Here is a 22108-nt window from a genome sequence, read left to right on the forward strand (position 1 = left end):
GGCCTGAGACCTACACCATGGCCGAGACCAAGTTCTTCAGGCACGTGGCCGGGCAGCTCCCCCAGGACAGTTCCCATCTCAAATGCCTGCAGCTCCTTACTGGTGTCCTTGGGCGCAACGACTTTCGTGTCCATGCCATCAAGACCATTGTCATGCGCCTGCTGAACACCCCACCTGCGTCACGGTGGCACAGGAGATACTTCCTGCTTCAGCTGTCAGACGCCCTGGAGCAGCTGCGCTTGTCTCTGGAAGGGAAACGCCTGGAGCATTTTATTGTGGGCAACCAGAGGCTTCCGCAGGAGATCAGGCTGCCCCCCGATCTACAAAGGGCTAGGCCACCCAACCTCTTCCACCGCCTGATGCAAGATCCGGACGCCCACTCTCGGGCGATGCAAGCCTACTTGGATCTGCGCCAACGCCTGGCAAGAGTGCTGGCCTATGGCCACTCTTAGCGGGGCTCAGAGGATCACAGAACCCCAGAATCACTAGGTAGGAAGTGACCTTCCAGATCATCTAGTCCGACCCGTGCCCTAACACCACCTTAACTAAACCGTGCCATAGCCAATCTTTTTTTAGCACATCCAGGGAGGGTGATCCACCACCTCCCCTGGGCAGACGATTCCAGTACCGTATTAGTCTTTCAGGAAAAAACCCTTTCCTAGCATCCAACCTCAATTTCCCTTGGCCCAGTTTAGGACTGTGACCTCTCGCTCAATCAGCTGCTGCCTGCAGAAAGAGACCAAGCCCCGCCTGACTACAGCCACCTTTCAGGATGCTGTGGAGAGTGGCAAGGCCACCTCTGAGTCTCCGTTTCTGAAGGCTAAACAAGTCCACCTCCCTCAGCCGTTCCTCCTAGGACCTGTCTTCCAAGCCCCACACCAGCCCTCCTTTGGATGCGTGTGCTCCTGGGGCTTGCAGCCGGTGGCGGAGAACCAGCTTTTTTAGTGCCACGACAAAGACAGGATTGAGTGGTGTACATAGACCAACAGAGTTATGGATAGATAACTATAGTGTATAGAGTGTATACATATGTAACTACAGAGGTTCTTAGGAATAGATGTGTTTTTAGTAGATATGGATTATAGCGATAGTTCATCAATTCTCATATTATTTTATATAAAGATATAGCACACATAGAATGTCACTACCTGTTGAGATGCAGTAACTGCATTTATGAGAGGCAGGTTTTATTACGTTGATATATTTATGAAATAGATCTTATACACATATTGTCTTTAATACAAACCAGTAATTTAATAATTAAAAAACAAACTGTATATCATTTCTATATAATTGCACAGAATAATAGATGTTAATAATTAAATGTTTACCGAAGATGTAAGATGTTCTATAATGAAAAAGTCATATATTTAAAATATATATAAGACATATCACATGTGCAGTATTCTGTTTTTTCAATAAAATGCAATCTTATGGAATTTGGAGTGTGCAAGACTTTCTTGATCTCAGCCAGATCTAGAGTACTGGTGAATGTCACACACTGGGAACGTGGGCTTGTGAACAGTCTCCTTGAACTCGACCAGCCTCACAGTGCTGAATTGGTTCTAATCAGAAATTAAGCCCAGCTGGCCCCAGCCCCTCCGGTGCCAGAATCACAGAATGCTTGGGCTTGGAAGGGTGCTTAGGAATCGTCCTGTTGCAATCCTGCTGCCAAGGGCAGGGACCCCTTTCACCAGGCCATGTTGCTGGAAGCCCCAGCCAAGCGGGCCCGGAACGCTGCCAGGGACGGGGCAGCCCCAGCTGCTGTGGCCGGCGTGGCCCAGGGCCTCAGCAGCCTCAGAGGGCAGAACTGCCTCCACATCTCCAGCCTAAGCGCGCCCTCTGTCAGCGGGAAGGGCTGGCCCCGGCGCTGGCCCTCCAGGCCCTTGGAAACAGCCCCTCTGCAGGTCTCCACTGGGCCTGGTGCAGGGACTGAAGGGCTGCAGGAAGGTGCCCCAGGAGAAGCCCTTCCTTGGAGAGCACTGCAGTGGCTCCATGAGGGCCGCAAGCGGGGGCCTGGCACGGCCGGAGGGGCCGGGGGGCGCAGGGCGGGCGCTGAGGCTCTGCAGGCTGGAGCTGGGAGCTCTGGACTGCGGCCGGCAGAGAGCCCTGGGCCAGCACAGGCAGGGCTGGGAACTGAAGACAAGGCTTTTGGCACAAAATTTTTCTTCAGGTCTGAAATGCACGAACTAGATTTTTCAGAGAGTAATTAGATATGTAGGAGTCAGCCCACTCTGAAAGTAAAGGCAACTGATTTCCACAAAGGAGGCACAGTAGTGGAAAGGCGGGATGAGAGACAGATTTGAAAAATAAACCTGCAGCTTTGCATACAAAAGAGACTCTTAACAGGGCTCCTTAGGAGCGAAACAAGAGGCTGGGTCATTCACTCCTTTTTTGTTCTCTCTTACTCATTGTCTCTTTTTTGGTCATACCTTTTGTTGTCCTTTTGTTCTGCCAATTGTCTTTCCATCCCATGTTTCTCCCTATTCTCACCTGCCACAATCTCAGCAGGGTTACAATACCTAGCAAGCAGACAATTAATTCAGCTACAGTGTAGAAACCTCTCACTTTTCAATTCTTTTGGTCAGCAGCAAGGAAGAAATGTAATAATGTTGTCAGCTCCCAACGGCAGAAGTTGACTGGAACCTGCTGGAAGCATGCCATGGGAAGAAACGGCTTCATTTTGGAGAACGGGATAGCAGATACTATTCCACCAAATTGCAACAGGAAGGCAAAAGGTATAAATAAGAAGCTGGAAGCTACTTGGAAAACAGAACAAACCGGCTTGGCAGCAGCCCTGACAATAGTGCCCGGCTCAGTTCGGCCAGGAAGCACATAACAATAAATGTCAAAGCAGGTAGGATGCACTAAGGAACAGCAGCAGAACCCACTCTGACCTTATTGGAACGTTCGTCATTTCAATTCTGATGGATCAAAATGGTAAGCCAAGGCTTGGGATCATAGAATCCAGCACTGCTAACACAGGGACTTTACAAATGCCACAGCCTGAGTGCTGATCTCAGGCTCAGCAGTGCTGGACAGCTCGCCTAAATAAACTCCAACAGGGACACCAGCTTACACGGAACAAAGCAGAGGGATAAATCGGGAACGAAGAAGATGAGCTAAAGACAGCAGGGACTAAATGAAATATTAATATCGCTGGGTGGAATCAGAGGGCCAGAGTAGATGCAGAATTTTCTCTGGGGATTGCTGGCTGCACAGACACTCTTGTTTTTTTCAATTTTATTTGACTGCACAAGAGCGGTTCCATGGTGCCCCCCGTCCTGGAAAAAATAATATTAAAGCACCGCAGAAGAGAGTGGGATCCCTGGCAGCATGCTCAGGTGTGGCCTGGATGAGCGGCACGGAGCTGAGGGGATGTGGGTTATGGGGAAGCTGTGGGGCAATGCTGGCTGGGGTCAGCACCAGTCTCTCCACAGGCTTCCCACAATGCAGGCCACAGACGAGGCCATGGCTGCGGGACATCCCGCACCTCTGGTGAGGCACAGACCGAGGAAAACCTCAAGCCTCAAGTCACTGAGAAGAGGGACCCTCGGAAAATGCTGCTTGAGACACAGGGCAGCCCCGGCGCTGTCACAACCTGATACCACAATCTGAGAGGGATATTAAGCTGTTAAAGAGTGTCCGAAGGAGACGCAAGATGGCGTCACAAGAGCCCAGACACGCAACCAAGATGGCGACGGGCCGTCAGGAGAAGCCTGTGAGGAGTGGCTGAGGTCACTTGGTCTGTCCAGCCTGGAGGAGACTGAGGGGAGACCTCATCAGAGTCCTCCATTTCCTCCTGCAGGGAAGAGGAGGGACAGGCACTGCTCTCTTCTCTCCGGTGACCCGACCCGAGGGACTGGCCTGGAACTGTATCAGGGGAAGCTTAGGCTGGATATTAGAATAAAATTCTTCCCCAGTGGGTGGCTGGAAACTGGAGCAGGCGCTCCAGGGAAGTGGTCACAGCACCAAGTCTGGCAGAGGTGAAGAAGGGCCTGTTCAACGCTCTCGGCTTCATGGCGGTACTCTTGGGGTTCTCCTGTTGAAGACCAGGAGTTGGACTCGATGATCCCTCCCGGTCCCTTCCGAGTCAGGAGGTGCCATAACACCCTCCCCGCTCCACTCTGCCGTCCCCAACGCCTCCCTCTATCGCCTCCTGCCGCGCCCCGCCAGCACCGCAGCCATAGCGGCCCCCACGGCGCCGGGAGAGCCCGACTGCGGCCGCGGCTGCCCTCAGTTGATGTTACACATCAACTCCATGAAATCACGTATCATAACAAAGGAAAGGGAGGCTCAAGGGCATAATTTTGAGTTCAGTCTAGGCGATACTGAAAGTAGAAAATTCAAATCCAGGTGTGCAACACAAAAAATGCCACAGGTTTTCTGGTGGAGGACAGGACTCCAAAAAAACCACAACGTGAACTCCAAACCATGATTTTAGAATTTGAATTCTCTGTGACTTATGGCGGTGAGAAGCTGCTGTGCAGTGCGGATAGCCTCTTCTGTGCACACTCCTTGTCTTAGCTCATCTCAGGGCTCTTATGAAGCCAGGCGAGGGCTCCTTTCTGCTCTCGCCTGGGCTGAGACCAAACACCTTGGCCTTCCTGGGGCTGTTAGCACGAGAGCTGGTGAAAGTCACCCCAAGCCATGCAGCCTTCCCCTCCAAGGCTCCAAAGATACAAGGGTAAGAAGTCATATCCTAGGCTGTATTGCACCAGCACCTTGTTGAACTTGTCTGGCATCTTCCACTGGGTGGCAAGTGTAAATGGGAGCTGCTTTCTCAGGGAAATACAGGCTTTGCCCAAACCGGGGCCCTGCTAAAGGCAAAGGCCGAGAAAGGGCTCTGGCTTGTGCTGACAGGGCCATGGAAGCCCCCAGGACAAGACGGCATTTCTTGGCCACGGGGATCTCGCCTTCACAGTCTGCCCTTGCAGTTTAGCAAAATCCCCGGGGATATCCTGGCACGTTCCAGCACTGACATTCACTCTAAACCTCCACTTTTTCTACAAGGAGAGTTCTGATTTTTCCTTCTGCTTGGAAGGAGATGGGTTCCCTCGGTTGACGTATTTGGCAGAAAGGCTCTCCTCGCATGGAAACGCTTCCTGGCAGCCTGAAACTCTTCTGCTCGCCGCCGACAACCCATTTTGTCCCACTGGATCATGGGAACCACAGTATAAAAGGAGCACCTTCCTCTCCTCTGGGAGGAGCTGGTTCCACAGCCCAACCATCTACACTTAACAAGATGCAGATGGTCCCTGAAGGGAGGTTGGAGCTAAGTGAGGGGCCCATGTTAGCACAGGGAAGAAAGAATGTAACCAGAGGAAAAGCCCTCAAGCTGCACCACAGGCAGCTTACAGTGTATCTCTAGGAGCTATACCTTCAATAAAAAGGATACCTAGCTTGGGAACAGGCTGCCTAGGGCAACGGCTGAGTCACCACCACCCTCAGAGAGGTTTGAAAGTCGTGTGCACATGGCATAAGTTTGCAGGTGAACTGTGTGGGATCTTCAGGGACTTTTTCAACTTGGATGATGCAGAGATTTAAGTGTAGCTCCTTGACCAGTGTGGAGTCAAGGCTGAGACTCAGCCATCCCCAAGGGTGCCTTCCAACATGGATATAGATCTATGAGATTGCCAATGGAGGCAGCTGATCAGAAAGACAAAAGAAGGACCAAGGGAAGTTCTTTGAAGATGATTCATACCAGAGCAGCCTTAACCAGTACACCAGGGCCACTCCGAGTGGCTGAGCTGGGGTGGGGACAAAGAGTGGAGCTGCTTGGGCTGTGATGCACAGCGGCACCTGTGACATCACGGGAGACATGTCACAATGGGGACAGCTCAAAAAGGCCCCAGCGGGTAAGGTTGGCCCTGTGTTGCTTGGGCAAGCGGTGAGTGCACACGTGGGGGGCAGGCTGTGCTGGGGACAAGGGCCGGGGGCAGAAACGCTTCTCCCCGGGTATGCAGGGACAGCCCCTGATGGCAGAGCCTTGGCCAGGGTACAGTGCTGATCCTGCTGCTGCTGGGCCAGCAGGACATGCCTCCGTACCCTCCCCGCCCCCACCCCAGCTGTCTGAGGCCCTGTCCTTCCTGCCCCCAGAAGCCCTGGGATTCCCGTCCCTGCTGCCCCCACTGCCAGCTGCCTCCTCCCCGCCCCCCTCAAGGCCTTCTCTCCATCCTCCTGCAGACCATGGATTCCTGGGTCCTGTGGTTCTTGTTCTTGCAAAGCGTCATCCAGTTCCCGAAGCCCGTGGGTGACCGTCTGGATGAAGCGACACGGCTACGCATGGAGATGCGTGCAAAGCTCCTGGAAGAGGAGAAGATTCGGCTGGAACGGGAGGTGGAGCAGCTGGAGTTGGTGCAGAGAGGCGCATCCTGGGGAGACCTGCACTGGTCTGCCTTGCAGCTGTGGCAGGTCGGGGCATTTGCCGGGCTCGTGGTCCTTCTCTTGGCCGTACGGTTTATGTGGAGGAAAAGAAGCCGTGAGGCAGAGATCAGTGGTGAGGAGGAGAAGGAAAAGGAGGAAGAGGAAGAGGACGAGGCACGGGCATATGATCTGAATTGGCTTCTAGAGGAGCGCATACAGTGGCCTGTCCAGGACCTGCAGGCAGGCTGCAACAGGACAATGGCCCTGGTGGACAACTTGACATCTGTCCTCAGGCGCGCCTTGAGTCGGACTTTCTTCCCAGTGCTGGAACGAGCCATTGGTTTTGGCAGTGCCTTCGAAGGTTGGAGTGCCAGAGAGGAGGAAGTCAGGTACTGCGTGCTGGTACCCCTGACTCCTCCCGCAGGCCACGTCTTCTACCTGGAGCCTGACGCTGACCAGCAGAGGCCCGGCAGAAATTTCCGCATCCTCGTGAAGCTGGAGTGCCACTGCCCGAGGGACCAGCAGGGTGAATTCCTGCTGTGCCTCCTGCACCACCCTGATGTGGTCAGGAGAGTGACGGGGCAGCCCAACCTCCTAGACACACTGTGCACGGGCTCCTACCTTGACGTGAAGAAAACTGTCCGCTGGTTCTGCGCACTGGTGAGAGCAAAGTGGCGGCGTTTGCCCCAGTCGCGCAGCTGGGATTTAGCCCTGCTGCCCTCCAAACGCTCCTGCAACCTCAGGCTGACCAACAGCCAAGAAAGCTTCCAGGTCAGGCTGCTCTTCGGGGTGCAGCGACGCGGCTCAGACATCTTCATCACCGGCCAGTCTCGAGGGGCCCACACCCCAAGCACAATGTGGCCTGAGACCTACACCATGGCCGAGACCAAGTTCTTCAGGCACGTGGCCGGGCAGCTCCCCCAGGACAGTTCCCATCTCAAATGCCTGCAGCTCCTTACTGGTGTCCTTGGGCGCAACGACTTTCGTGTCCATGCCATCAAGACCATTGTCATGCGCCTGCTGAACACCCCACCTGCGTCACGGTGGCACAGGAGATACTTCCTGCTTCAGCTGTCAGACGCCCTGGAGCAGCTGCGCTTGTCTCTGGAAGGGAAACGCCTGGAGCATTTTATTGTGGGCAACCAGAGGCTTCCGCAGGAGATCAGGCTGCCCCCCGATCTACAAAGGGCTAGGCCACCCAACCTCTTCCACCGCCTGGTGCAAGATCCGGACGCCCACTCTCGGGCGATGCAAGCCTACTTGGATCTGTGCCAACGCCTGGCAAGAGTGCTGGCCTATGGCCACTCTTAGCGGGGCTCAGAGGATCACAGAATCCCAGAATCCCAGAATCACTAGGTAGGAAGTGACCTTCCAGATCATCTAGTCCGACCCGTGCCCTAACACCACCTTAACTAAACCGTGCCATAGCCAATCTTTTTTTAGCACATCCAGGGAGGGTGATCCACCACCTCCCCTGGGCAGACGATTCCAGTACCGTATTAGTCTTTCAGGAAAAAACCTTTTCCTAGCATCCAACCTCAATTTCCCTTGGCCCAGTTTAGGACTGTGACCTCTCGCTCAATCAGCTGCTGCCTGCAGAAAGAGACCAAGCCCCGCCTGACTACAGCCACCTTTCAGGATGCTGTGGAGAGTGGCAAGGCCACCTCTGAGTCTCCGTTTCTGAAGGCTAAACAAGTCCACCTCCCTCAGCCGTTCCTCCTAGGACCTGTCTTCCAAGCCCCACACCAGCCCTCCTTTGGATGCGTGTGCTCGTGGGGCTTGCAGCCGGTGGCGGAGAACCAGCTTTTTTAGTGCCACGACAAAGACAGGATTGAGTGGTGTACATAGACCAACAGATTTATGGATAGATAACTATAGTGTATAGAGTGTATACATATGTAACTACAGAGGTTCTTAGGAATAGATGTGTTTTTAGTAGATATGGATTATAGCGATAGTTCATCAATTCTCACATTATTTTATATAAAGATATAGCACACATAGAATGTCACTACCTGTTGGGATGCAGTAACTGCATTTATGAGAGGCAGGTTTTATTACGTTGATATATTTATGAAATATATCTTATACACATATTGTCTTTAATACAAACCAGTAATTTAATAATTAAAAAACAAACTGTATATCATTTCTATATAATTGCACAGAATAATAGATGTTAATAATGAAATGTTTACTGAAGATGTAAGATGTTCTATAATGAAAAAGTCATATATTTAAAATATATATAAGACATAGCACATGTGCAGTATTTTTTTGTACAGAACTGTGGCCACATACAGTGTCACTATCTATTACATAGAACTATATTAATGCTCCATAGTTAATGTATATGTGGGAGTGGCAAGCATGAAACGACTTTGCCGTTTTTTCAATAAAATGCAATCTTATGGAATTTGGAGCGTGCGAGACTTTCTTGATCTCAGCCAGATCTAGAGTACTGGTGAATGTCACACACTGGGAACGTGGGCTTTTCTCGGCTTCCTGGCGGTACTCCTGGGGTTCTCCTGTTGAGGACCAGGAGTTGGACTCGATGATCCCTCCCGGTCCCTTTCGAGTCAGGAGGTGCCGTAACACCCTCCCCGCTCCACTCTGCCGTCCCCAACGCCTCCCTCTATCGCCTCCTGCCGCGCCCCGCCGGCACCGCAGCCATAGCGGCCCCCACGGCGCCGGGAGAGCCCGACTGCGGCCGCGGCTGCCGGGAGTGGGATCGGGCAAGGCGGGCCCCGCCGCCGCTCCCGCCGGCACCGCCGCACCCGAGTGAGCCCTGCCGCCCCTCCCGGCGGGTTCGGCCCGGCGCAAAACGGGCGCGGGGGGCGGTGGAGGCCCCGCGGGGGAAGAAAGAGGCGCGGAGGGGTCTGCACCGGGGGAAGAGTCTTTGGGCTCCGCCCACGGTGACTCCGGAAGCGGCTGCGCCCGGCGCCTGCAGGGGTGGCGGGGTCAAAGCGGGGCCGCCGTGCGGTGGCATCGCGGCGAGGGCGGGCAGGGCTTGCTCAGTGACCCTGAGAGCCTGAGCGCCTTTCCTCTCGGCCCTGTTAGTGGTGTTTGCACTTAAGATACTTCTGGCCGCCTCCCGAAGAGGAGCGCGGGGGAAGTTTATCTAGCAAGCTACTGAGAAAGCCTGATACACAAAGGGTAATCAGAACCACGGCAGAAAACGTCTCTCGTTTAAAACAGGCAGACGCCCACGGTGCCCTGCACTGTGGGGAAGGTGCTGGCGGGAGCACAGCCAGAGGAAATATGTAGGGCGAACTTAAAGCAAGATGGTTGCAACTGGCTCATCTGAATGGTAAGGAATCTGCAGTCAGATTTACTTTGTTATTCGTGTACCGCTGGTGAAGCAATCAGGTTGTGTTGAGCGTGTTTAATGTTCAAAGACTGCAAAGGAAGGGATTGCTACGTTTATAAAAATTGGAACTTCCCTGTTTAAGTCTGCTCTGATCACTGAAGCAAACAAGATTTCCCCATTCCTTCTTACCAGCGCGGCTGGTTGCTCCTGCTTTCCAGCCTAGTTGATTTCTCTCTGCTCATTCACATGAACTCTTTACGTGTAAGAAGAGAGCGTCTAACTTGAAGTAAAAGAGTGGCCTTATGGCCAACCCTAAGTGGGTTGCTTCTTTTAGAGCCAGTTTTTGATGAACTGAAGTGTTGTAACAAATTTCAGAAATTCCTAGTACGCCCTGAAAGGCTGGAGTAGTAGCAGGCTGCGACAGCAAGGTGGCTCTGTTCCACCGCCCAGTGAACATCGTGCTGCACCTCTTCCTTCAGGCTTAGGGAACAGCTGCCTTTTTCAAAGTTGGTTTTTCCAGTGCATCAAAGCTTTCTGGACATGGCATGCCCTGCAGCTGCATAGCCCAGCAGTAGGACGGGAGAAGTGGCATGAGCACCCCTATTCCAGCAGCAGCTCTTCAGACCTGCACTTAAATCCAGTGTTAAACTTCAACTACTCTTTGTTTGGAGTCCAAGCTTTGACTCAAATTTGAACAGTAAACTGGTGTTTCATATCGTGCAGTAGTCCGTGTCAAGGGTTCTCAAATTTGACTAAGGGTGTGGTAGAGAAAGATGCATGCATTTTGACAGATAACAAAATACCGCCTTTCTGCCTAGAGATCCTTGTGCTATTTCAGACTTGGCAAAAATTGCTGCCCTCACTATCTCAATTATTTAAGTGCTGAAATATCCCAGATCAGCCAAATTCCATTAAACACAAAGTTCAAAGGAAAGTTATCTTAAACAAGCAATGTACCAATTGTAACGTTGTTGCATTTACTCCCCAAGGAAGAAAGGATTCTCATCAAGAGGGGGTGAAGAGGTTAGCCAAACTAATGTGTCATTTTTTTGTTAGATGAGCTTTAACTTAGGCTACTGTAAATTGAATGAAAAAACATGGAGAAGGGAGATAAGGAGCTTTTGGGATTAAAAATAAACCCCAAAGCCTTCATTACTATCTTATAGCTTTTTCTAAGTAGTACTGTGCTGTTGCAGTTCTGAAATTAATGAAGTGTGCATGGATTATTGCTGAGTGTATTTTACTTCAAAGCTGGTTATTCTCCAGAAGTCAGAGGCTTTGCATGTCTGTTAATACAGTACTTTCCAGGCCACTTTTCTAATACAAACTTCTGGGTTTTGACTCAGTGCCAGAGGAGCAAACTAACATCCTTACCTTTGCACCTGTGACCACAACATAAAATCAAGCAGGAAGAAGAGCTGATGCTTGAGGTTGTTTTCACTGCACTTAAAGCACCTTGAGAGTTGGAGCTTGCACAAAGACACAGGCCCACTGACACCCTCCCTAAGAAACATGGCTGTTAGGGCACTTGGCCTTTCTTTTATACCTGCCCCAGTTTAGCCAGCACAGGTGAATGCATCTTGTCTGTTGAACAACCCAGCTCCCTCTCTTGTGAGCATTGCTGTTGCACAGCAGCTCCGAGGATGATTTGGTGGCAGTCCAGCTTGTGATTGTTCTGGGAATTAGAAGGAGGCTCTAGGCACAGATTCGAAGGGTGGCTGCATCAATTCTAGACAACTTTTGTGTGTAGACATCTCTGCTTGTCCAACTCCCGGCTGTACTAGTGCCACTAAAACAGAAGTTAACAAGTCATGTGTGTCAATACCTACCTTGAAATGCTTGTATATTCAAGCAAGTGGGAGGAGGGGAAGAAAGGTACTTAGCTGGAATTTTCTATTTCTCTGTACTGCTGTTAGTGACTCAATCTACAGTTTTGATCTCTGATTTTGCATAACTGAGGAGGTTGCAGAAAAAGGCAACCCTTTGTCTCAGTTTCTGGGAGGAGCAGTTATATGACCATCAGGCTAGTGTGGGAGCTAACATCTTGAAGATACAGTTTTACTTTTTTCTACTCCGCATATTGTAAGCAATAGAAAGTTCTTGGGAGTATACTTCTGAAAAGCTACCTGATACACAAGAATATTGGAATATGTTAGTAAAATTTCAGGTTATCTGTTCAGCATTACTTCTTAGTCTTTTCCCTGTTGTGAGCAACTTGAAAAAGCATTACCTGGTACTTTATCCTGACATTTGTCTTTTAGCATGTTTCAGGTATCCTTTCTGGTGTTAGAATGTCGTAAGTGACAGAATCCTTTCATCTGCTGTGGTGCAGTGGTGTTTTTTTAACAACTGCACAGCAGTAATAGCAGTTGAATTTAACCACCCCAACCCCCTCCCCCAGGGCAGAGTAATTTGCTTTTCTTGGTGTTTAAGTGTTTTCACTAAGTGTATGCATAGCATACCACCAGCTAAAATACATAGTCCCGATTTCCAGAGCTCTCTGAGAGTATCCTGCATATCTTCAGTACACAGCAGATTACAGGGGCTTTGCCCTGCCTTTCTTACCCCTCCTTACACCAAATAAAAAGTCAATGCTGCTATTAATTTGATCATTACACTAAACAGTAAGCTCAATTATCCATTACATCAAAATGTATTCTGCCATCATGTTCTTAGACCTCTTATAGATCAAACTGGAGGCAAGTGAAGGGGGAATGTTTTTCTTTTTCCCTATCTGTCACTGTATCTGCTTTGAAGATTGGCTTTGTAAGCTTTTCCCAATAACTAACAAAGAGATAGAAATCTTCCACATCCCTGTGTGCCTTCTCCAGATGTGGATTAAGTTCATTAATGGGAACAGTAATCTCCCAGACTGTCTGACAGGTGTTGATCTGTGCACCAGCACCAGTGCAGATTTTCACTTTGAAGATGTTAAACGAGTGAGATTCCCAATAACTAACAAAGAGATAGAAATCTTCCACATCCCTGTGTGCCTTCTCCAGATGTGGATTAAGTTCATTAATGGGAACAGTAATCTCCCAGACTGTCTGACAGGTGTTGATCTGTGCACCAGCACCAGTGCAGATTTTCACTTTGAAGATGTTAAACGAGTGAGAGCCGAGAGTGTGGGTTTCAAGCACATTGTCTCCATATACTGCCCTTTGCCTTGAGCGTGAAGTTCTCGGATGCATCACCAGAGGCTGCACCACCAGTGAATGCTCAACACTCTCCACAACTCATAGCTGGGAAAGTCTGAGAGGGCAGGCAAGAGCTCACCTAAACCAGCTACACACACAGAACTCGTAGTGGGAACACAGCCCTCAGCATCAAGTATTTTCATTTGCAGACTCATGCTTATTCTTGATATAGACGTAGCCAGCAGCAATTATAAGAATCCAGTCTAGCATTAAAATAATTAAAATTGACATATTGAACTGCCCCAGAAGGAAGACCGATAAGAAATGGGAATATCCATAAGGAAATTTGATTCAACAGAAGTCTAAAACCTTGAAAAACCTCACAGCACTTCTTTCCAGTCTTTTAGCACTCTACAGGAGCCTCTACAACTGGTTGTGTGGTGTTGGTGAACACCGGAAATTGAAGGTGTAAACACAGGGTGATACACCAAGATCTGGACTACTTGAAAAGACGTGGTCATCTAAACAACATTCATTTCAGTGTAACATGAGGGATCCATCACCTGAGACTAGGACATGTATGTAGGGTACCTGGGAGGTAGGAGAAAATAAAAATATACTCAGAGTACAGAGGCATTTGTGCATACAAATAGTTCAGTTTGGCAGGTTATAAGTAGAAGGAATGCAAGTCTTGCCAGAGATAAAAGGAAATAACTTGTCCTGTTCATGGCATAAGAGAACCAGGAAAGAAGTTTTAACATTAAAACCAGGCACAGAAACAAAAGTTGAAAGGTTAGAGAACTGCAAGAACCTGCTCTGGAAAGCATGTGAGATAAGAGTGATTAGGATTCATTTGATAGGCTTAGAGGAAATTCAGATACTTTCCATACAGGTGTGTTTTTATTAGAGATTGCTGCTGGGCTGCTGTTCAGCCTGCTGGGGGAAAAGTGTAAGCCAGTAGAGGAAAGACAGACCTTGCCAGGTAAAAAGTCAAGGACAATTTAGAGGGACACACAGTGAGGAAAACAAGCCACGAAATACCTTATTTAGCAGGATGGATTTTTTTTCCTGAGGTCTAAAGATGAGGAACACTATTATCTTGAAAATCCTCATGTCTTGCCAGCACAATGCAGACACCACTAAGTCTTACATACAGCCTTGCTATAAATCAGAATTTCTGGTATAATTCTCTTCTGGCTCATTCGAAAAATTGAAACCTCTTCAAAATACGTAGTTAGCCGTCCCTGTCAGTACCCATGCCAAGCAGTTGACAGAATGATTTTCCCCCTGTAGTGCCTGCGCATCATTATCTCCAGTCATAATAAAGGCAGGCTCTGGAGAAACATTTGCTGTATAAGGAGCTGGTTGTCCAAATAAGTGTCTTATTAATGAGCATTCTGAGGAAGGAGACACAGCCTACCTGGTTACATAAGTGACACAGCACTGTTTTTGAATCACTTAAGTATCACACATTTAACTTCTAGTCAATATAATCTTTAGGCCTGAATTTTTGCTTTGTCACCTTAATACCATCTCTCCTTAGGATCCTGAGAGCAGCAACATGGTGTAGTTCATACACCAACACATTTTGAGTACTGAGTTTAGATGGAAGAAAGATGCTGCACATTCCAGTAGAACTAGAAAGCAACTGTCAGCACTCAGAACTACAGTGTGAGCTGCATGTGAGTTATTAGAGCTGCAGCTATCTAAGCTTAATCCTGGCATCCAGGAACATTTCCTTGGATTTTACTGGACAGATACATATGTGGACACAGCTGACAAGCACTGAGGAAGAAAACTATAAGCCTACGTGCTTCAGAGCCTGCACTGCAGTTAAAAACTTGTAGCATGCTAGCACAAGTGAAAGGGAGAGCTGCTATGTGCAACTTGATCATTACATTTGGTCTAGCAGTTACATAGACACAAAACTGCACTACAGGTGCTGGTTTGCTGTAGTACAACATTCCTACACTTAGCATGGTTAGGGAGCCCACCTTAACAGATGCTTTAGAATAAATAGTACTTCTAAGATTTCCTATGCTGAATAGGAGTACACTAAGCCATCACACACCACTTGGAAAAGGGTAGTTTATAACTTACCCCATATATACCCCATAACAGTCTTCAATCCTTGTCAAACATAAAATTATATCAAAATTTGAAGCCTAGAATATTTTCACTTAGTTTCCTACCTAAGTAGGTAGGAAGTAGCTGTAGGCTTCTCTTTTAAAGTGACTCTTCTTAATACTTCTAGTATTAAGATACTCACAGATACCTTCTCTCAAATTTTGGTGCCTCTTCCTTGCTACCTCTTTTTAACCTTTCTTCTTTGAGCCTCACAGGTGCAAAGCTTTCAGTTGAATTAACTCTGCCTTATCCAGAAGTGGTGAGGAACGTGTTTCTCTGAATATTAATCTTGCTAGGTATGAAGAACTAATGCTTTAAAAAATAACTTGCCTAAATTTCTGTTACTTTGGGAGTTTGGGGATTTGTTTGGTTTGTTTTGATTGGTTTTTCCAGTTAGAATTCCACAGACTTCTGAGTAAATGAGTTAACTCCAGGGGTGTACACTGTTAAACACAGGATGTTTGCTTCCCATGTTTATTACAAAATCTACAATGATCTCCATAGAGCTTCCATTTAATTGGAGTTTTGCCACAAACTTAAATAGGTAGCTCAGGTTCAAATTCATTAACAGAATGGAAAGGTTTACTCCAAGTGTGGGATGTAGTAGAAAGATTAGAAGCTGAGCAGTTGCCTTTACATGGTGAGCATGTCTGAGCTTGATGAGGTTATTTCCTGAACCTAAACTATAAACAAGGAACCGTGCAAAGTTGCAAACCTGCATATGGGATGCATCTGCTGGAAATTATGACAAAAAACTAACAATCTTCACCTCACTGAAGTCAGTGAAACATTTTCTGTGTACTTGATTGGAGCCAGGATTTTGCTGTAGGTACTCACGCTTTAATTTTGCAGGAATTAATGCACATTGCACAGTAAATACCTCTAAAAATGTTTAGCTCCTCTTCTTCCTAGTTCTCCCTTTTTCTTTAGGCTGAGTTTTAACTTGCTTTCCTAAACCTTTTTCATATTACCCTTTTTAAAATCAGACACTGAATAGATATCCTTTCAGCATTCTGCTTGAGCAACACCAATGGCATCACTTTTACACTGTATTGATCATGATGCAAAGTTGTATGATGTCTTCCATCAGAACTTCAAAGCACTTAACAAATATTAATTAAGTACTGTGTCTCTGTGAGGTGTGTAAGTAATTAATTTTATAAGCCAATGCCATTTAAAGGAGAGAGAAGGGAGAATTCTCATCTTAGTGCATAACCTCTTACTCATTTACAGTTATTTTCTTCCTGGGTGTCTAGACCTGAAATAAGTTTCTTATGCAGCTTTTGTAATGGCATCAGTAACAGGCACATTTGCGAAGCTGAAATGCAAGACACCTCTTGTATTTCCATTATGTGAAAGCATGTCCTCTCAGATACATTGTCGAAGTCAGTGGAAAAGACGGGAAGAATTTGAGACTTAAGCTCCAGTCCTGCCTTTGCTTCATTAGAACAGGTGTTCCTAAATTTTGGTGTCCTATGTTTGCTTTTGTGCAGGTAGCAAAGGACTTTCTTGATGCTACAGGCTTCCTTTTCCCAGACACATTTACTCTTTGCACCTGGAAATCATGTTTAGGCAGATTTTGAGGGCTTCATAAATTTGCCTGGGCTTTCTAGATGTGTGGTAGCTGTAGAGAGCAGACACTTCTGAACTGGTTGCTGCATGCTTGGGAACTCTGGATGTCAGCACTGTGAGCACACACAGCAGTTACAGGACATGAAGCCCCTCATGGGAGCAGCTCTGTGTGTGTGCTGTGCTGTCCACGCATATGAAGTGCAACACATCCGAAACAGCACACTTGATGCAGACATGGTTGTGCAGTCAGGCCTGTGCTTTCATGGGGGAGCTACATAGTTATTTGCATATAGATTATACATCCCCTGTTCCTGTGTGTTGCAGCTGCTTCATATGTACACAGTTTTTTCTACCCATGAAATCCTCTGCAGAAATCCTATGGGATTCCTACCACTCTAGTTTGCACCCTGATATACACATTTCTCCAAGAAACAGGACCCTTATTTGTTCTGCTTCTCCTCTCAATTCCCCCTTCCCTTCTAATAACAAGTCCTTGCAAATGAGGCAGTTCTTCCATGAGACATCCTCAGACAATTTCAGTTTGCACAGAAGAGAGACATGGCAGTCCCCAGTCCTTTTTCCCTCCCCAGGAGTCCTTGGTCTTGGTAATTTTGCTGCTTACCATGCCCCAGTTCTGACATGTTGGATCTCTCCATTAGCCAGTTTGACCTATTAGAAGACCTGGAAGAAAAACAGCAGAAAGATGGTTTTCTCTGGCATAGTGAGGTAAATAGCTGACCAAATGACAGCTAGGAGGTAGAGGATCAGCAGATTTGCTGATGGTATCAAGCTGTGAGGTGTGGAGGGAAGCGATGACACTTGGCAGGCTTGAGAGATAAGCCTGCGTGAACCTCATGAAGTCCAACAAAGCCAAGTGCAAGGTGCTGCAGATGGATTGGAGCAATCCCAAGCACAAATAGGCTGGGCAGAAAATGGATTGAGAGCAGCCCTGGGAAGAAGGAGTGGGGGATGTTGGTTTACAAGCTTGATATGACCCAGCAATGTGCACTTGCAGCCCAAAAATCCAATTGTGTCCTGGGCTGCATCCAAAGCAGTGCGGCCAGCAGGGCCAGGGAGGAGATTCTGTGCCTCTGCTCTGTTCTCATGAGACCCTATGTAAAATGCTTTGTTCAACATAAGAAGGACATGGATCTTTTAGAACAAATCCAGAGAAGGGCTACAAAGATGCTCAAAGGGCTGGACTATGTCTCCTGTGACAACATACTGAGAAAGTTGGGGGTGTTCTGCCAAGAGAAGACCCCAGGGAGACCTTGGAGCAGCTTTCCTGTACCCAAAGGGGACCTTTAGAAAGCTGGAGAGAGACTTTTTACAAGGGCCTGTGATGACAGGACAAGGGGGAACTGTTTTTAAATTGAGAGTAGGTTTACATTAGATATTAGGAAGAAATTCTTTACTGTGAGGAGGTTAAAACTTTGGAACAGGTTGTCCAGAGGGATGCCCCATCCCTGAAAGTATTCAAGCCCAGATTGGATGCGGCTTGAACATCTTGATCTCATGGGTAGCATCTCTGGCCATGGCAGGGGGTTGGAACTAGATGATCTTTGAAGTCCCTTCCAACCCAAATGATTTCTGTGATTCTATAAGGGGAGTACCGAGATATTGTGAGTGCAGCTGGGAGAATGGCAAAGAGATTGAGAGACCTGACCTCTCACTTTTGCAAGTGACTTGTTAAATCAGCTTAGCTGCCTGTGAAGTGGTAATTTGATTTGTTTCTTTTACAGAACAGAGGTCCTACATTACCTCTTTCTCTCTTCTCTTTGGAAATGTCATTCAGTCTGGGAAAATTTGTGTAGGTTCAGTTTTTTGTCACAACACCACATTAGAATAATATATTTGGAAGGGTTATCAAGGATTTTCCACACTGCTTTCCTACAGGCATTTGCATATAAACTTTCTTTCTGTAGCCTCACACCAGTTGGGTTGTTTTTCATTGCTATTCATATATTGGAGGCTAAAACCATTGCTATAATCAGTTTCATAAATCTCTATGATTTTTAAACATGCTTATCCTGATTCTATGTTATCCTTCAAATAAATACTTCAATACAAAAATACTTCAAATCCATTAACTTACTCTGTTGAATTAGTTTCAAAATTGTACCTAAAGCTAAATACACCTCACATGCTGTGTGGAAACTGCTTTGAAATTAAACATAAATTTGAGAACCTTATGTTGGCTGCCTCAGGGATTGACAAGCACATAAAATATTCCTTCCAACCCCCTGGAAAACTAAGAAATAAATAAAGAAAAAATATTTTTCCCCTACTTCGAGCTAGATTTAAACTGGAAGAACATGAAATCACACCATGATGAAATTCTGATTTTTCCTTCAGTGTTGTTTGAGAAATGATGGAAGACTTCAGTGCATTAATAAAGCAGTTTAGACACCCGTCTGCCACAGTGGTGGAGCTTAGAAGATCAAAAGAACATTGTCATCTGCTTCACACATACACACCCAGTGTTCATTCATTAATGACATACTTTTAGCGTAGGTTATAACTGTACACATTGTACAACAAAGCAGTGCCATGAAGTCCCCTGTCCCTAGGGAACAGAAGAAGCAGAAAGAAAAGTGGTTGATTAAAGCATTCTCAGCAGCTGACAGCATCCTTTACACTGTGAACTTTGAAAGGGTGGGAACAATAACTACTCACTACCATCTTCATTTGATGGTATTGTTCAGAATAAATCCCCCACTGGTAGAATAATCCCTGATAAGAGGCATTCTGGCTTTCAGAAGTCGTGCTGTCAAAGCATACACAGTGGGGGGATGTTGTAATATCAGTGTTCCATAAAATATGCACAAATTGGTTTGGGGTTGCCCATCTGTTTTGATGACAGAAAGCAGAGGTGTGTAGTCTTAAACCAAGTATGACCCATTTCAAGTTCTGAAGTAAAAGAGGGTTCATCCTTCCCTGACAAAGACAAGATCCACTGATACTCCTTCCATAGGGTCTCTAAAGACCCAAATTTAACTGAAAAGTGAAAAGGCTGGGGCGGGGTGGGAGGGGTTTGGAACCAGACAACCTTTAAAATCCCTTCCAATGCAAACCATTCTATTATTCCATTATTTGCTTACTGGTTTTGCAATTTTAGAAAATAAGTTTTCTCACCTCTAGTTCAGGAAAGTCCTAGTTGTAATGAGGTTAACTGGGTGGCTTCCAGATCACACTCATTCCTTGCATGGCAGCATTGACTTAGTGGCAGAGCACCAGAAACGAATCTCGCCCTTTCTCCCTGTGAAAGCGAAAGTGTGTTCGGCAGGCATTTCAGCACGTGGGGCAGCGTGCCTTTGGATCGTACACAGCTAATCCTCTTTATACTTTACTGACTGTAACCTGCTTAGTCTTACATGAAATGTATTCGTCGTCTTTTCCTGAGCCTGATCCAAAGCCTGTTGAAGTCAGTGGAAAGAAGTCCAGATATTTTTTCAGTAGTTTTGGAGCTGACTCTATATGAACAGCTGGCCTAGCCCTGAGTCTTCTAGTTGAAAGACAAGGAAAATAAGCAGCACCAAACCACACTAGACCAGGTGCTGTATTAAATATATAAATGAAAGTAACGTGAAACTTGTAAAACCAGACTGGACAAAACACTCTGAAACATGCTGCAGGGAACAGTCTAGTGCTAGCAGGGGAATAAGTTAGCTATTTAATGGTTTCTTTTCCATAGCTTTTACTTTTCCACATATTCTGTAATGTAACAGTACTTTTTTTTCCTTGAGCAAATAGCTGTCAGACAGCAGCACTGGAATGAGAACATATGTAGTGTTTGCTTTTATCTTACATTACAAAAGAAGTATGAATACCTTCTGTTATTCCAAGTATAAAATTACAGGTGTCAAATTATTTGGTGCTTTAAATGCTGTGCCAGAAAAGTAATCCAGTAAAAATAGCTGTGTATTGTCAGAGCTGAGCAGTTAGTATGGTTATTACAGTTTCTTGCATGGCTCCAACAGTGTAAGATGGCAAAAACAAGTGTAAGAGACCAGCAAGAAACTTGCCTGTAATCACCCAGAGCATAGAAAGACAGGAGGATGGAAAGGAGGTAAACCTAATGACCCAAAGTGAGAATCTGATTTACGGTTGGTTTGAACTTTAAAAACGCTGTTAAACAAAAGCTGGTTTACATCATAGGGACTGATTCTTACCCAAAGAGGTCCCAAAGAGTTTCATTAAAGAGTGATTTGTGCTTGGTTCTGGGTGAGTATGTGGTTGATCCTCTCTCCTAAAGAGTGTACCATTTAAAAAGTAGAAGAGTATTTAGCTGGAAAGGTTGAAGAATTTTATCATCTCCACATTGCAGGTGGGATTGCAAAACAGGGGTGAAGAAGTTTTGGCTGGATTAAACAGTTGGGATCTGAGTTGTCAGTGGCAGAGAACTCCTAAGTCCTGTCAAGTGCTTTGCAAACAAGACCATCCATATCTGTGTTATGAATGTGAAGTTGTGAATGAATGTGTGTGGTGAAGTTTCCTGTGGACCTGAAATGAAATAGGAGGTACAAGAGTGGGTCGTAGCAGATGGGGTTTGGTATGTGAATTTCTCCTCAAAAGATCATGAAGAGCTACACATACTTTATGCAGCTTCTGGAATTTAGGTTAATACTTTTCTCATCCATCTCACAAAAGCCAGGACAGAAGAAAATTGATAGAGTAGATTATGTCTGCTAGGGGGCAGAAGAATCACTGCATTTAATACTCTTTTTCGGGCCTTCAGAGCTGCAGTGAAACCTGGACAGACACAGCCTGATTTGCTAAATTGGGAACATGCTGCTTCAGTCAGTATGGATGTTAGGAAGCTAATTAAAGGACAGCAGCTGACAAGTGAATCTTTAATCCTCCTCAAATCCCTTAAGTTTATGACCAGTGTGAAGTAGCTCATGTAGAAAAGAAATTTTTACTCCTGAATTCATGTGTTTCCAGATGACATGTGTTTATTTTCATGGCAATAATAAGAACACATTTTACTTAATATTTTCAGGATGAATTTTGTCTGCCTTCTAAATCACTGCCCAAATCCCAGCTCTCTTCCCCTACTTCTTGAAAACCATGGGAGTCACATTTGTTGTCCTCACTGGTATTTTAACTAAGTGGCATGAAGGGTGTGTCAGGCTGCATAATATGCTGCTGAACAGCAGACCAAATCCTGGTGCTTAAAGGCTGCAATTGTGCTGAAAGGTCAGAAACACCATGGACATGTAGTGCACCAAAACCTGTCTGTCCTGAGATAGTGAGGGACAGTCACACGTGTTGATTTACAGAAAAGCTTTGTTTGGTTCCTTTTTTTTCCCTTTGCAAACCACATGCTCTTGCTGAATGTAAATATCTCATGCTGCAATGATTAAATCCATTTTAGGTTCATTTCCATTAATCTGTGAAAAGACTCTGCCAAAACCCAGAATCAGCTCTGATTGTGAAGTTTTTTTAATTTCTGAAGAAAAGAACTCAGCAGTAGGTTGTCAGTTAGTACATCAAAGGGTGCATCTAGTGCACCTCGGTATGCTGTAATGTGAGCCATTTGTTCAAAAGTTAGCTCTAGTTAACTAACATGACTATTCATTCTAAAATAAGCACT

The 22108-nt window shown here is 46.5% G+C and overlaps 2 protein-coding genes across 3 annotated transcripts in view; one reads left to right on the top strand and one right to left on the bottom strand.

The window, feature by feature from the left end:
- BLVRA (biliverdin reductase A) overlaps positions 1–19789 on the bottom strand; it is a 75204-nt gene extending 55415 nt beyond the window's left edge. Inside the window, exons 1-2 of the mRNA XM_083859200.1 lie at positions 19648–19789; positions 17135–17193 (exon numbers count right to left, since the gene is read on the bottom strand). Coding sequence (XP_083715326.1) covers positions 17135–17137 — 3 coding nt within the window. The 5' untranslated portion in view covers positions 17138–17193; positions 19648–19789. The remainder of the gene's footprint in view (positions 1–17134; positions 17194–19647) is intronic.
- The window catches only part of COA1 (cytochrome c oxidase assembly factor 1), a 52817-nt gene continuing 39967 nt past the window's right edge, over positions 9259–22108 (top strand). For both annotated transcript variants that reach the window (XM_083859220.1, XM_083859219.1), the window contains exon 1: positions 9259–9676. The gene's annotated coding sequence lies outside the window, so the exon portion shown is untranslated. The remainder of the gene's footprint in view (positions 9677–22108) is intronic.

The sequence above is a fragment of the Zosterops lateralis genome (assembly GCF_965231275.1).
Source record: "Zosterops lateralis genome assembly, chromosome: 1".
NCBI lineage: Eukaryota > Metazoa > Chordata > Aves > Passeriformes > Zosteropidae > Zosterops > Zosterops lateralis.